Consider the following 17,202-nt stretch of genomic DNA (forward strand, 5'->3'; position numbering starts at 1 on the left):
AGATTGTAATGACTATTCAGAGCTCACTTTATTTACATTATTTTATCTCTATGGTGACTCTGTACAGTAACTATTTTTAGTAAATATTTACTAATGAAGAAACAATGATAGTGAGTTTTACGTTAGGATTTGAATATTCTTCTTAGTCAGGATTGCTCATGATAATTATTGTTTTATAGCATCTGTTAGAAAAAACCAGCAAAGACATACATTTTATACATTTTATAAAATCACTACTTGCCTTTTGAGGTTTGACACATTGAGAGTTCATTTTCCACTTCACAGAGAGAGGGGATAAAATCTATTCTCTTCCGGCCTGTCAGGACTTAACGATGTATTTCTTTTCATATTTTCATTATACTAGAACTCTAATAAAGTGAGCAGTGTAGTCCAGTTTCCTTTTAGTGTTTATTCCTACAGCAATCGGCTAAGTTCAGTTTTAACACTATTTGAAAGTATGAAACTTCCCTTCCCCCCCGCCTGCCCCGCCCAACCCAACTGTATTTTTTAATACAGGACTAAGGATACTCTTAATTGTCAGGACAAATATATTTTGTTCGTTGATCACTTTTAAGATACGTTTCATTGTATTAGCAGGGCTTGGAGATGTGACTTTAGAAAAAATGTGTAGGTGTATCTCAGAAAATTTTTACATTATTTTTGTCTCTGCTCTCAGTAAGAAATGTAAGGGTGAATAAAGTATATCTTTTTAGTATAGTTTTTTAGTATAATTTTCCTCTTTTTAAAATAAGAGCAAGTTCTTGTTTGCTAATTATGTTTAATCTTCCTTTTGTGAATGAGACAAATGAGAGTTTTGTCCCAGTATTGAAAGGAAGTTCACTCTCCTGCTGGGAATAATCTGATTGAGATTATTCTGTCCCAACTGATTTTGATCTCAAAATTCAAAGAATGAAGGAGATTGTATGGGTGGGCTGACTCTCCCCCAGCCATGGTAGAAACCTTCTGTCAGAGGAGACAGGAAGATACTCTTAAGAAACTGAAGAGGCAGATCATGTACCTGGCTGTTACCTAATTTGTATGTTAGCCATTGTGATTATATTTAGATAAGGGAGAGCTGGCTTGGTCACAAGAGAATGCCTGATTTGTTCATTTAACAGATGTGTATTGAATGTTCTTCTAAGGGACTGACAGATAAATGGGGTGAACAATAACTCGACAGTTTTAATTACACAGTACACGGCATATTAGAAGTAGAAGACATTACTGACTAATCAAACCTGATTTGGAGACCTACAGAATAAGTAGGAATTACCTAGATGAAGTGGGGCAGGGGGCTGGTATACCAAACTGAGAATAATGTTAGCAGTGAAAGAAAGTATCACATATTCAGGGAAACCTAAAGAAATTTTGTATGACTTGGATATAGTATATATATATGGGTGGGAGATGAGGCTAGAGAGGAAAGCAGGAGCTCAAAGTTGAAAGGGGCGTATTTGTAGTTACTTGTTTGGAAGAGTGTGATAAGCTCATGAAAGGATTTCAAAGATCTGATCAGATTTTCATTACCCAACTTCCTATGTACTCAAAGGCTTGAGCAAGAATGACTGCTTAGGGGCATCTGGGTGGCTCAGCTGCCTTCAGCTCAGCTCAGGATCCCGGGGTCCTGGGATACAACCCTCCATCGGGCACCCTGCTGAGCCGGGAGCCTGCTTTTTCCCTCTCCCACTCCCCCTGCTTGTGTTCCCTCTCCTGCTAGGTCTCTGTCGAGTAAATAATAAAACTTTAAAAAAAAAAAAAAGAGGAAGAATGACTGCTTAGAGGAGGAGCTAGAGTTGTTGCCGTGTTGCCGTGGCAGCGCAACTATGGAATGACTTATATGCCTCGTAGTTCTGTAAATACTGAATTTTTGCTATTGTGTGTATGAGATATAATTATAGATGCATGCATACGTCAATGCACACACATACATATATCTGAAAAGTAGCTTCTGAATTTTAATTTTTGAAATAATAGACTCCAGGGCATGTTTCAAATTTCCTTCAATCATAATTATACCTTAATAAAATGATTACCTCTTACGGGTGGCAATAGTTTGATGACTGGTGTACCACTCTGATGGAGTTCATATTTAGTGTAAAGCAGAACCACTTAGGGAGTGAATGTAGTAGTCCTAGTTTATGATATTCACTGTCCAAATTGCATTAAGAGCTTCCTAAAGATGATACTATTTTAATATCCTTTTATTCATGATTCTTTATTTTTACTATCCATTACCTTTCCTAAACCGTCCTTTCAAGGTTCACAATGTATAACTGCATAGAGCTAATTTGAGTCCCATGGGTAGCATAGATGAACTGATTAATACTGCTATGGACTGATTATTAGTAAGCATTTAGATTAAGGTAAATTAGGAATAACGTTCCTTTTAGAAGCACAAAGGAATAGGCAAAATTGTGTTACTTCAGAACAGAGAATTTTATATTCAGTGTTTTCCAACTTTTGCCTGAAATAGACAAGATGAAAGGTAATTAGTCATCAGGATTTTTTCAGGAATCTGTTTTTTTAAAAGACAGATGACATGTTTTATACCTTAGTTGTATATCGGTTTGAAAGCAGCTGTGCCTATAACGTTAAATCTAATTCTCTACTCAGGCCATTTTCTTCCATGATCTGTCACTTGAAACTTAAATAGTATTGGAGCATACCAGGAGGCTTTCATCAGGAAATTTTGTGCTTTTTTGTTTTTCATTTGACATTTTTGGTAATAGTTTCAACAAAATTGGGGAAGTGGTTAATTAAACTGTAAATACTGGTTCTGTTTAACTTTGCTTCCAAAATATACAGTAGTTTGTTACTTTATTTCAGAGATATTGTTCAAAACCCACCTTAGTAATCACTTCGGTAGAAAGAACAGTGGACTTCCAAAATGATAAAGAGCTCCATTTCCTTTGCTTGTCCACAGCCATCCAAGGCACCTGTGAAGAACAAAGAGTTGAATATTTATGCACACGGACTTACACTCTTAGTGGAATTAACTCCCTTGGTGAATGTTCCTCATTCATAAGTTCTCCCTCCTTCTGGTACCCTCTGTGTACCAGTACTAACCCTTTCTTTCTTGCCAGTTGCAGAAAAAATTTACTGGCTTTTGTTTATTTTACCCACAAAGTCTTAATTTCTGGCTTTTTTCTTCAGTTTCATGATTTAATGATTTTTGTGTTTAATACTTTTTAATTTTACCTACAAGCAGTGGAAAAAAATAATTCCACAGAGACAAAAGAGAACTAGAGAGGTAGTGAGAAAGCACATTGAGAACAAACGAGCATATCACAGAGAATGCAAAGACGCATGCAGAGTATCAGCAGAGTTACCCACAGCCCAGAGACAGCCTGTGATTAGATGTTCATTGATGCATAAGGCCAGACTCACTGCCACTTAATTTTATACCAATTACAAGGGGTCAGAATCCGATGAAAATGAATTTCCATGCCTGTCAGATCAATGACAGGTAGGCAGAACACCAGAGTATTTCTTGCATTCCTTTTGTTCTACCAGTTAGAAGTAATTTTGAGTAGTGTAGTATATGTGTTTTGGGCTCTGTGCTTGTATTGATTTCCTTTCTTTTTTCTTGAGAATTATATAAGCTGCTTTAAATTGTAGGGAAAGTTATAGTAGATATATAGATATATAGATATATAGTTATATAAAAAATACATGGAGGTAATATTATAACCTTATTTCTCTGTAATACATTTAGTTTCAAAATTTCGCAGATACACAGTTTTCCCTGCTCAGAGCAGTAGGCAAGAAATATTCTTGTTGTTTGAGAATGAAACCACTGCTTAAAAGAATTTAACATTAAAAACTTCGCAGTAGGTTATAAATCGGGCCTGTTGCTCCCCAGTCTCCTGATGTCTGTGATCTTCATTATTAAAAATAAAACTTTAATGAAGAAAGACAAGTCAATTCACCATTACTCCAGATATACCATTGTTACCTCTGATCAGAGTAGTTCACTGATCACTTAGACTTCACGTGTGTAGAATGGCTAGACTTAAGGCTTAGCTGGTTCTTGAAAAACACATTGATCAAATGCCAAAATACAATTTATTCTATGATTTAAATGATTTAAAAACTCATAAAAAATTATAAATTGACTTTATACTTCTATCTCTGTAGCATCACATAACAGTATGAAATTATTATTCCTTATCAGATCACATTATATGAGCTTTATGTATCAGGACAGTGTCTATTATCTTAATCCCAAATAATATTTCAAGCACTCTGAATTATTGCAGAATTTGAAGTGTCTTGCTAAATAAGATTTAGTTTATAACAAGTTAAAAAAGATTAGCCTGTAACAAAAAAAGGTTTAGCTTGTAACAGATCTTAGGCACATCACAAGCCCGACCCATATTACCTCTAGGTTTCAGAGCTGTAGGGAACTCTATGGGGTTCAGGTAGCTCGGGTACTCCTTTCTTTTAATGAGGAAAACAAGGTGTGATTTGTTTTAGGTCCTCTGATGCTTAATGGCAGAGCTCAATAATTCGTACCTTCTCTGTCCCAGTCAAATATATTTATCTACTGTTACATGCAAACAATGAATCAGGGAATACTACATCAAAAACTAATGAAGTACTATATAGTGACTAACATAACATAATTTAAAAAATTAAAATTTAAAAAATACATTTAACTTAACTCCCAATAACAATTCAGTATGTGCATCAGTGAATAATTAGAAAGTGGGGAGGTGACTTGTTTCTGAGCTGGCTTTAGATATTTATGACACATGATTTTTTTTTTAATGTTAACAGTGAAGTAAAATTACTTTCTAGTTGAAATTTTGGCTTTTAATAATTATAAAACTATGTACAATAATGCAAATTCTACAGAGTTTTTCTGCTATTTTCTTTTACTCATCTTTTTTCATTACCCTAAAGAATTTTCAAGTCATGATAGGCCATTAAAAGGCAGCATATTTCATTAGCTATGCTTAGCATTTGAGTTATGCCTAAGTAGTAATTACATTACTGAAGTAAACCCAAGCCTCACTGCTCTTTGGTCTCTCTAGTACATGAGCAGGAAGCAACTTTATGTAATTATCACTTAGGTGAAGAGTGAGTCAGCTTTACTCATTAGATGTTTTTCTTGCTCAAAAGAATTAATAAAAAACACTCCTGAAAATTTCTTGGTTATTGATATATTTGTCCTCCACTGTCTTTTAAGGCTGATTTGGTATCAGTTTGCGTGGATTAGGGCAGTGGGTAGGTGATAACTTTTTTTTTTCTATGTTGTAAAAGAAGCCTCTCCCCACCCTGTTAATTTTCCATTTCCTGAATTTTATTGCTGTCTTAATATACCTTTTTATTTCTAGAATCTTTAACTGCCTTGTCGAGAAGGAATTAGGGGTGCCTGGGTGGGTGGCTCAGTCGGTTAAGCATCTGTCTTCAGCTCAGGTCATGATCCCAGGGTCCTGGGATTCAGCCCCCCTTTAGGCTCTCTGCTCCACGGGGAGCCTGCTTCTCCCTCTCCCTCTGCCATCGCTGCCTTCCCCCCCACCCCCTGCCACTATGCTCTTTCTCGAATAAATTTTTTTTAAAAAGAAAGAATTTATATAGCAATACTTGATATTTAAATATCTGAACCTAGGTGGCTGTCCACTAAGTCTCCCACTCTTGATTCCTGCTCGGCCCCTAATCTCAGAGTTAGGAGATCGAGCTCCACATCAGGCTCCCATTCAGCAAGGAGTCTGCTGGAGATTCTCTTTCTCCTTCTCCCTCTGCCCTCCCCCGACTTGCTATCTCTAAAATAAGTCCATAAATCTTTTTTTTTTTTTAAAGAACAAGCAAAAATACACCCCCACGTACTTTATGACTGATTATTGATCAGCATTTTATTATAGACTTCAGCATGAAAGAACTTGAAATCATCTAACCTCTATTAATAAAGGGATGGGTAACATAATACTTTAGACACACACATATATATGTATGTATATATGTGTATGTGTACACACACACGTATATAAACTTACACACAGACATACACGTATAATCATTTCCACTTGAAATATAATTGTCTACTGTGAAAATTCAGTCTTTTGCCCACAAAATAGTCATACTGTGAAGATGTGACCCCTTCCGCTTTTACATACCAGACCTGGTGAAATTCAGTTTCTGCTGGCGCTTCCAGCCTGTGTTCTCTCAGAACAAAGTGAGACTGTAGCCATAGTAGTTTGGTTACACTTTTGAGTAAGTGTGACACCTAACAGCTTCCTTGGAGCAGGAAAAAGGCAGTTATTTTATCTTTAATCTTCTATATGGACTTTTCCTGCTGGATTCCAGTAGGCAAATAATCATATGTAGTATACTTCTCCGAAAATTTGGAAGAGGGAATTCTGTCATCTAGTAATGTGAATCGCTAACGTGGACGCGACACAGCAGTGCTTCATTGCCGGTTCGCTTAGCTAGCTAAAAGCATCTTCCTGGTGTAAAGAAGTTCATCATATTTAAAAGTACCTGAATTCTCTTGTAGAAATAGCCAATTACCTTTTATCTAAGCACTAAGATTTAGTTGACCTCCTGCTAAAAAAGTATATTTTTATTATCAGACTCTCTTACTATAACTGCTTTAAGCTAGTCCTCTAGGGCTTCAGTGAGTTAATATAGAATTTCAGTACCACTTTTGTTTCTTTTGGAAAAGAAACTTTTGTTTCTGTTGGAAAACATTTCCTAGTTTCTCCTCTTTTTCCTCTACCTCTAACACCTACAGAACGAACGAGTCCTGGTTTCATAGCCCTGAAGCATTTATGGTAACCACACATATACACACTTTTTTTTGTTTTTTTTAAGACCTTGAACAGATTTAGTAGTTAAAGTTCATCAGTCTTTTACTTGGTGATGGAGACAGCAATACTAACATTTATTTTTTCCTATCTTTTATTTGCCTCCATTGGATTTTCCCTTAGTGAAGCATATTATTTGTGGCTCTCCATTCCATAGTAGCACACAGTACCTTCATTTTGTCCTGTGATGCTTAATCTGACCTAAAAATATTTTTATCTAACCTAGAAATCAAGATTTATTTTTAAAGGCTTCTCATACCTCTGTTTTGAATATTTACTTCTCTTACAGTACTCATTTATGCTTTCCAAGACAAGGAAGATTTTATTTTCAATTTTAAATTGAATTGGAAACTAAGATTGGTACTTAACCATTTGGAAAAAGTTTAAATAAAAACAAAAGGGAATCAGTTAAAAACTAAGCTTTAGGCTAATAGTGAAAAGCATTCATCTTACATAGGTCTTTGCTCCACTTACTGGTGCATTTCAAGAATTATTTTCATATTTTCTGGAGACAATTAGAAGCAAATAGTTCTCTATGGTAATATTTTTTAAAATCTTCCTGCTTACTTTTAATCTTAACTTGTTTCGGACTTTAATCCCTGCCAAAGAGCTTTAGAACTATGGAGTATTACATGATGCATTGGTTTACAGAAAAATGTAGAAGTTTCATTTGCTTACAGTTTTAGAATCTTCCTCTAAGATGCTAATAGTTCTGGAATCTGGACATGTCAGCATGTTGTCTACAGATTACTTCTTCAACATGGTTCTACTTTTAAAATGTTTATTTCAATTGTGTGATAGTTTTGACTTCAGAATTTGGAGTGCAGGGAATGGACGTGATCTTTCCTAATGTTCTACCAAGAAAATAGCTATATTAAGCTATTTTCAGTTTATAGATTATAAAAGAACATAATTCTGATATTTTGCATTTCGTCTTAACAAAAATCCAACTTATTTTGGGTGATAGAGTTAGCAGAAGCAGGTCACTATAACTGAATGTTTGAGTTACTGGCTTTTTTCTTTTGTTTTTACAAGAAAGATTTACCCATTCTGCTCACATCCTAGTTCAGATTCTATGTTGCAGAGCCAACATTTGCTAATTTGTTAGCCATTTAGTTGGAATTCACAGCATAGTGGAAAATGTTTGCAGATAATTCTGTGCAATAGTAGAAACTTCAGTTGATTCCTCGTATTTCTTCAGGGCAGTGATCACAACCAGATTCAACGTCTGCACAAAGCAGCGGATACCATGGTAGCGGCCGTCGCTGATTGCTTTTACCATGTTGGATCCATTGTCAGTCTCAAAGACCTACTTCCAGCTAGGTGCCTTGAACTCAAATAGCTTTTCCCACAGACTTCAGGATGTGAGCTAAGGTATGGCCTTTTTTCATGAGCTGGGCCTACATATGGGTTGACAGTAACCTGCAACTTTTATAGAAAAGAGACTGCTGGCTGTAGCTTAATATTAGACAATGACTAGTGGTAGTCATCGTTAGGCAGGGAGTGTGTGTTCTTCATAAATTTGAAGTACTCTTGCCTTTTGGACATTATCCCTTTTTCTCCTGTATGTTTTTGTCAAGAAGATGATTCACGTAAAAATTTCTTATTTGAACCTGATGTAAAGGTCTAGAATATATCTGTTTTATGAGTTAACCAGTATCTTCAAAATGAGATATACAAGAACATTTCTTTCACGCATTTGATGTAAAAAATAATACTTTTCAAACTTCTGTAAATTTTTGCCCTTCGTTAACTTTTTTTTATTTGGTGGTCAAAAAATATAAAATTTACCATCCTGACTATTTGAACTATTTTAATAATAGGAATGTCTCCTACTAATCATCTTTTAAAAACTGGAATTAGGAAATTGGTATTCATGTATAGGGTTTGAAATCTGGAATGAGTACTTTTTCCAAGCGTAACTTGTTCTAAATTGCACTGATGCAGTGCACTCTCCATGCCAGACATTCTTATTTCTTCAAGGAGAAAATACCCTAATTCTGGAAAAATGAGCTTCACTTCCGTATCTTTCTTCTCTACTTGGCAAGATGTGTTTCATAAGTGAAATCTTCATTGAGCACACAGTGGCTCAACTGTTGATGACGGGTTTTAGGAAACCATCTTTATTTTATTATGGCTATAATGATAACTCTTCTGTTTTTTTTTTTCACACTACTTACTGTTGTTTTCCTATTACAGTCAGTAGCCCTATTAAGAATTTTTTAAGCCCTGGTATTAGAGGGAGACTCATTTACAACTGGCAGGGAGAGAGAAACCTTTTAAATTCAAAAGGAGTACTGTTCAAGCAGCTTATGCACTTTTCTTGGCCCTCGTTGTTTGTCACTGATTGTGAATAGCTGTTGGTAAATTCAGAATCTGAGAATCTGATTGGGCTTATCTACCAGAGTTATATCTTTAAGAGAATTAGCAGATGGACTATTAAGCTTATAAACTCAACTTTATTTCATAGCTATAAAAGACCCAATAACTTACTTAATTCTAACATTTAAAATGCCTGCTATTTCAGTCTTAAAACATTTATTCACTCTATTCTCCTTACATATACATGCAAACATAGATGCTCATATACACAGGTACACATGCAGGAGTTGATGACTGAGATAATGTACCACATAACATCTACCAAGTGGTCCTGAGTGGCAAAGGAAAGTTGGCCGTGTGTTCTCTGTGACTTCTTATACCTCAGGGAAGATAAGAGATAGGAGAAAAGGCAGTAACCCAGTAGACACATTAAGTTAAATCATCTTACCAGGTTAAGCAATATATACCTTATAGTTAAAAATATCTGTGGATACTCGTTTTTTCACACACTATGGGTATTAATTCAGAACACACGCATAATACTAGATCTGTTTACCCTTGCTACCCGTCGGAGTGGCACGTCTTAATGTACCTCTTACTATCTCCCTAAAATTAAGCTCTGAATTGATTCTGAGCAGATTTTTTACTTTGTGATAAGGAACAGTTCATTTATACATAAATAGCAATCTCATTTTGTTAAGGACTCTTCTACTTTCTGTTAGTCTTTGTATAGTTCTCTAAGGCTCTGTGCCCACTTTGTGAAATACTGTTTTAATAAAATTGCCAAGTTGTTTTCTTGGTAGGTATACAACTAGAAAAATAAGTGATATGGAGTCTAGATGGTACCTTAGCATGAGTATCTTAAACACCTTTATTTATATGTGATTTCAGTTTATATTATTTATTTAATGAATTAACAAATATGTAAATGTTAGTATACATGATGTAAATTTTTAGTATCTAAGCAATAGTGTAAAATGATTATTATGTAAATAATATGTGCTGAGAGTAAACAGAAAAAAGGACATTGATACTCGTTATTTTCCGTGACTTATAAAATTATGTATTCATCTAGAAAATTTAAAGAAACATTTTGATGCCTTAGAGACTGAGACATTGTTGTAGTACATCCTATTATTATATAAAATTTGATAAAAGGTTGGGTATATTTTAGACCCTGACTAGGGAATGCCTCTAAAATGATATGCCCTAAAACTTAGTGTAAAATACAGTTTTGATGTATAAAAGCACATTATATTTAAATCCCTAGCAGTGAACCTGCATTTTACTCTGGGATAGTTCTTTTATTTTTCCCCTTGAGAAGTAACACACTTACTCTGAGTGAAATACAAATACTATTAAAGTGAAAAACTACATATGGTCCTTTGATTCCCAAGTCTTAGAAGACGAGGATAGACCTCTCTCAGTTTTGTACAGTAGAAGTGACTTCTCTACTTCTAGGTATTTATAAATACTGTAAGTTACCATAAAAGTGTGAATCCAAGGACGTATCAGGTATCTGGGTCTTCTTACAGTATGGTATTTCTATAGTGTTTGTTTGTTTATTGCTTTTGAAGTGAAAACCTACCAAAAACTATTTATTATACTAAGCATTATTGTATGACTTTAAAAGCAACAATGAATATAGTTTAAACTATTTCTGCTATATATCATATGTGTGTCAAATGAAATGCATAATGTCCTTTTTGATTTTTAGCCACTTTTTGGCTTATGGAGGTACTTATTTTTCAGTCTTAAAATCCTAATTTTCCTTGCATTTCTTTCCATATTAAAAAAAAAAAAAATCCAGATCTAAAAGGGAAAATGTTAAAACAGGAATAAAACCAGATGCATCTGATCAAGAACCGGAAGGACTTACGCTGTTGGTACCAGACATCCAGAAGACTGCTGAGATCGTCCACGCAGCCACTACCAGTTTACGGCAGGCCAACCAAGGTACAGCACTGCCCCTTCTCTGCGACTTTTCTTTTGATGTTTCATTTACTTCTGAAACTGCCTCTCTCTTTCCTCTGTGGTAATGGTTTTCAAGCAAGTTCCTTTACCTAAAAATTTCATTGCCAGGTTTTCAAGTTAATCATGAATAGTCTCTAATTTTAAAATATTTATTTCTATTATGTATGATTACTAATTTATTACTATTATGTATGATTATTAATCTACTAGATTTGGTAGGCTACCAACATATATCCTGATTTTCTCTCCTTCCTGTTGATAGTTGTGAAATTGAAAAATGCCATCATTTTGGATAGGAAATGATGGATAGGAAAGAGCACTGAAAAAAGTGTGTGAGAATGTAGTTCAAATCAGTATTTTCGTGTCTTAGCAATAGGAGATATAAATAATTCTTTATTATCTGTTGTTTTACTTCTGTTTTGCCTGCTTAGATAAAACTAATAAACATTTTAAGAATTTAAGTTTTAAAGTTGGTAAGGGTTTTAGCCCTCTTAGTTTTATTTGTGAAATAGAAAGAAATCTTTTATTCTTAAATGAGTAAATAGGAAGATAATTGTGAAGAATTGGGTAACTTTTTGGAATTCAAACTTTGAACTCTTGAAGTTAATTGTTTTTGTTTTAATCTTTTAAAATGTATGCTTATGTTATTTATCTTGAAATATTAAATAACAGAAAAAAAACTAGGTGAATATTCAAAGAAGGTGGCTATGAAACCCAAACCTTTATCAGTATTGAAATCACTTGAAGAAAAATATGTGGCTGTTATGAAGAAGTTGCAGTTTGGTAAGTTGAAGTTTTAATCTTTGTTTTTGAGATCTCCTTTCACATGTGTAATAGTGCTACTGAAATGTGTTCACTCTAGTGAAGTAAAGATTTTGAAAGTTGATCGTACCATGAACCATTCATATCCTGGGTATATGTGTGTGTGCACCGTATGTATAGAGTAGGTGTATGTGCACACACGTGCAAAATTTTTATCTTTTTATCTCTGGAATTATATATTTTTAGTTATATTTGGGGAATCATGATTTTAGAAACCAAGGAGGGGGAGAAAACCCAAATAAAATGTCTAATGAACAGACAGAAAGTGGTTTTCTTTCTTTAAGTTCTCTCCATTTCTTTATATCTTGGCCTAAAGGAAGCTCAGACCTGGGACCTTGAATGAAGTCTGTTACTGTTTCCACTTTAGAATTCCATGAGATTTGCCTTTGGAAAATACAGTTACATAGAGTTCTCCTGTAGCCCTTCCTATTCCAAAACTCTAGACAAGTAAAGACTGAAGAAAAGAGCCTCTCAGTCTCCTCCATAAGGTGATAGCTAGCCTATAAATAAACAGTAGAATTCTAAATTTTGGTGACCAGTTAACTGCTGTTGTCTGTGCCTTTTTTCCACCCTTGAGAACCAGCCAAAGGACTTGAACTATATGAAAAAGAACACTAAAGCAAGAGTAAAAATACATAGATTTTTGTCATACTGTCTTTGAAAATGCTGTATAAATCATTTAGCTTTTGCTCCATCGTACCACCCAGAGTTGCAATAAAAATCACATGTAGTATTATATCTGAAAATGATAAAGCACTCAGGCAGACCTTTGAAAGGTCTTGTTCATCATCTTAAGATTGGAAGAATTGCGGTGAAGTGTATATACTGTTATTCAGAAAGAATGTAGCAGTTTTGCCAAGGGATCCATGTTTTTGGATAATTGTGCCAGCCGTTGTGGGTTGTGACCATTTTGTTTAGTAAACACTTGAATTCGGGGGCTCGTGAGTGGCTCATTTGGTTAGGTGTCCAGCTCTTGTTTTCAGCTCAGATCATAATCTCAGGGTCATGGGTCAGGCGCCTCACCAGTTTCACAGTCAGCAGGGAGTCTGCTTGAGATTCTCTCTCCTTCTCCGCCACACTCATGTACGTGCAAGTGTGCACCCGTGCTCTCTCTCTCTCTAATAATAATAATAAATAATAAACAAACCTTTAAAAAATAAGTAAACACTTGAATTCAGGAAAGTATAATAACTATAAATGATTACAAATACTGTCTGCTATAATTTTACTTATTTATTTATTTAACAGACAGAGATCACAAGTAGGCAGAGAGGGGAGGGGGGAAGCAGGCTCCCTGCTGAGCAGGGAGCCCAATGCAGGGCTCGATCCCAGGATCCTGAGATCATGACCTGAGCTGAAGGCAGAGGCTTAACCCACTGAGCCACCCATGCGCCCCTGTCTGCTGTAATTTGAAAGTTACAAGAAACCAAGAATAAATGCTATACAAATACAACATGAATCATAGACCTCCTCCAAGGGTCATCATACAAAGGAATGATCAGAATTACTGGGAAAAGCCACATACATGAGGATCAAATATGATGTTTATAGCCACAATCAGTATCACAGTTAGCAGGAAAAGGATTCTCAGAGTTTAAATGGACTTAAGTTTTTAAATCTCTCGAATGAAAGCCTTTGTGTAGTTATAATTTGATTAATGTATTTTGTTGCAAATCTTTTTAAAAATTAAATTCACTATATGATGTAGAATAAAACAGCTGAAGTAGACTGGAGATATGTCAAGAGTTGTCAGTAGCATTGCATTAAAATGAAATGATATATACCTCCACCCATTTTGCAAAAAGCAAAAATCAGGTGTTAGATGGGTCTGTCTTTAGCTTCACATTTCTATATACTTTTCACTTTGTGACTGCCTGTTTTCCACAAAAGCATTCCCCTGTTCACTTCCCCCACCTCAGATTCAAAAGCCTGAAGAAACTTTTTCTGCTTCGTTATTGATTATCTAATTGTTTTTATTCTGAATGAGATTTAGTCTGTGAGTTTCCCCAACTAGGTAACAATGCATATCTACCAAAACCTTTAATGCCTATTCTGGAATGGAATTTTGAACTTCAACTCGGTGGACAGTAACTTTGTTGGGAAACCCCTGAAAGCATGCTTAACTTAAAAATAAATCCTGAAAAAAACTAAGAGCTTTCTATTGTGACTCTGGTAGATATGTCAGAAGGACATCATTTGGTTGCTTCCCACTCAATGCCATTAGACACAGCACTAATACTTGCTGGAACTATAGAAAGAGGAAGAAAAAGTGGTCCATAGTCATATTTCAAGATTTTAAATAGCATTTTATAAACTACATACGATCTGCTCTTATTTCTGAACTTTGGATTTACTGATCTTTAATAATTCAAAGACGCTTTGGATATAACTAGATTTATTCTGCTTTTTGGGTTCTTTATTTTGGATTTTTATTCACTATTTTGCTGTTCTTTTGGGTTATTTGCAAACTTTAATTTCCTCTTCAATGTTTAGGATATTAGCCAGGAATGGGAGGTGTCAGGAATAAGGTAGTGGAGAGAGAAGAGATAATTCTTCTAACCAAAATTGAGTTTACTTTTACTTGGGAAAACATTTTTCCTAGTGGGCAAAAATTTATATAGATTGAGTTATTTTATATAACCTTATGAAGAGCTGGTTTGGGCTCTAGAAATCTTTTAAAAGTGATCATTTTTTCTCTTCTGTTGTTACTGTTAAAGTCTATGAATCCTGTAAAGACACTGTGGAATATAACTATCATTTGTTTTCTGATATTGTACAATACCATTTTGATTTCTCTTAAAAATTTTCCATAATCTTTGCAAAGTAGATTTTTTCCTTTGTATACTTTAATTAGGGGGTTGGTTAGTTTCTGATGATATTATGGTCTTTTGTCTCACTCATTTTGACTACCTAGTCCATTCCTCTACTCTGTTAATATGATCTGTTTTTTGTTTCTTCTTAAAAAATACTTGTGAAGAAACATTTTATTGGAAATTACTTTTTGTAATTATTTATGACAAGTAATTTGCTTGTTTTATGTGAATTTGATTAATAAGCATTACTAAGACAGTTTATATCTTTTTTGGACTCCGGTTAGTTTCTATAGGATTTTATCAGATTATTCCATATTGTTTATTTCTTGCTTTAAAAATTACTCCCAGAATTAGGTGCTTAAAACGTTTATTAACTTGGGGTGCCTAGGGGGCTCACTTGGTTAAGCATTTGCCTTCATTCGGCTCAGGTTATATGATCCCAGAGTCCTAGGATGGAGTCCCACATCCAGCTCCTGCTCAGCCAGGAGCCTGCCTCTCCCTTTGCTTGCTGCTCCCCTTGCTTGTGTGCCCTCCGCTCTCTCTCTGACAAACAAATAAATAAAATCTTTAAAATAATAAAAAAAACAAAAAAGTAAAATGTTTATTATTTCACTCTTTCCATGGGTCAGGAATTCAAGAATGGTTCAACTCATTGGCTCTGGCTTAGGGTCTTTTACAAAGTTGCTGTCAGAATATTGGCTGGAGCTTCAGACAAGTGAGATCTTGAGTGGCTCTCGGGGAATGGCTCTCGGGGGGGCTGGGCTCTCGCGCTTATTCCTTTGACTGTTAATAGGAGGCCTTAGCTCCTTGCCCTGTGGGCCCCTCCATAGCACCTCCTGAGGCCTTCACTCATTGTATCTAGATTCTGTGAGTGAAAGTGCAAACAGGAAGCCACACAAGGCCTTTTATTTTTTAGTTCTAGAGGTTGTCTACTATTGCTTCTGCTTTATTCTTCAAAAGTAAGTCATTAAATCTAGTTCATATTCAAGGAAAGGGGAATTAATTTCTACCTTTTGACAAGGGTGTCAAAGACTTTGTAAAAATATTTTTGGGGATAAGATTTTATTTATTTATTTATTTAGCGAGCACACATGCATGTATAAGTAGGGGGAGGGGCAGGGGGAAAAGAAGAAAATCAAGCGGACTCTAGGATGAGCGCAGGGCTTGATGTCAGTGACCCTAAGATCACGACCCAAGCTGAAACCAAGAGTCCAACACTCAACTGAGTATACAGGCACCCCTAATTGAATATTGTAATAAATTTTTGGTATTAGTAGGCCCTGGTCTCTTATCTGCGTATGATAGAAAAGTGTTCCTCCAGGCATCAGAATGGGCTCTTGTGTTTCTGGTGGACTGTTGTTTAGAAAATCCAAAGGAAATTTATCTCTGTAGTATGTGAAAGGCAGTGGAATTGGGCAGATGAAGTTAACTCCAGTTCACAAGTTTACTGACAGGAAGTAATTTTGCTGTGATAGTACATTTGATCAGTAACAGTTGTATGTACTGTATGATAAAGTTGGCTTTCAGCATTTCTTCTTAAATTAGCTTCTACTCATATAGAACTGATGAATAGTTTCTACAAGAAATCCACCAAAAGTTTCTTTATCTCTCTGAAAGACTTGTTGGGAAAAAAAAAAGATGTGGCCCTCCTGTTTTAAAAACATGGAGTGCACAGACCAGTGTCACTTTATAGGTCTTTCCCTTTTTTCTAGATTATAAACTCCTTGAAGGCAGATTTAGTTTCCTGTTTATCATTTAAGCCAAAGAATCTTGCCTAGAATCTTGCACTTAATTTCTTGGTGAGATTTAGTGCATTAATGCTAATTATACTATAGCATTAAAGTTTTTCCATATATTTAGCATTATATGAAGGCAAGATCAAATTTCATTGTTGCTTCTCGTGACAGTGTTTCCCCTATTATGTGTGTGTGTTTTTTTTAAAGATTTTTATTTATTCATGAACAGAGAGAGATCATAAGTAGGCAGAGAAGCAGGCAGAGAGAGAAGTGGGGTGGGGGGAGCAGGCTCCCTGCAGAGCAGAGAGCCTGACTTGGGACTTGATCCCAGGACCCTGAGATCACCACCTGAGCCAAAGGCAGAGGCCCAACCCACTGAGCCCCCAGGTGTCCCCTATTATGTGGTTTTGAAGTGTTACAATTTATATAAATCTTTCTGTTGTAACCCATTGGTTAGGGTGGAGTAATCTCAACTGAGATAAAGTTCAGTTCCCTTTTTTCTTTATGTGCAGAGTTTATAAGTAAAGAATAATGGAGTCTTTTCTAACTCTGCCTAAATAGATGGTTAAGAATTAACCCATTAATTATGTTTAGATTACCCTAATAATCTTCTTTTATTCCATTAATTTAGATTATAAAAGTAATGCAAGAGTAAACTTCAGGGGGCGCCTGGGTGGCTCAGTGGGTTAAAGCCTCTGCCTTCAGCTCATGTCATGGTCCCAGAGT

The 17,202-nt window shown here is 35.4% G+C and overlaps 1 protein-coding gene across 8 annotated transcripts in view; it reads left to right on the forward strand.

The window, feature by feature from the left end:
* BIRC6 (baculoviral IAP repeat containing 6) overlaps positions 1-17,202 on the forward strand; it is a 225,714-nt gene that overhangs the window by 187,074 nt on the left and 21,438 nt on the right. For 7 of the 8 annotated variants that reach the window (XM_059405398.1, XM_059405400.1, XM_059405403.1 and 4 more), the window contains 2 exons: positions 10,942-11,087; positions 11,778-11,888. In XM_059405398.1, coding sequence (XP_059261381.1) covers positions 10,942-11,087; positions 11,778-11,888 — 257 coding nt within the window. Of the gene's footprint in view, positions 1-8,010; positions 8,184-10,941; positions 11,088-11,777; positions 11,889-17,202 lie in introns of those variants that run through there. The other variant, XR_009405279.1, reaches the window with a different exon arrangement.

The sequence above is a fragment of the Mustela nigripes genome, chromosome 7, assembly GCF_022355385.1.
Source record: "Mustela nigripes isolate SB6536 chromosome 7, MUSNIG.SB6536, whole genome shotgun sequence".
NCBI classification, from domain to species: domain Eukaryota; kingdom Metazoa; phylum Chordata; class Mammalia; order Carnivora; family Mustelidae; genus Mustela; species Mustela nigripes.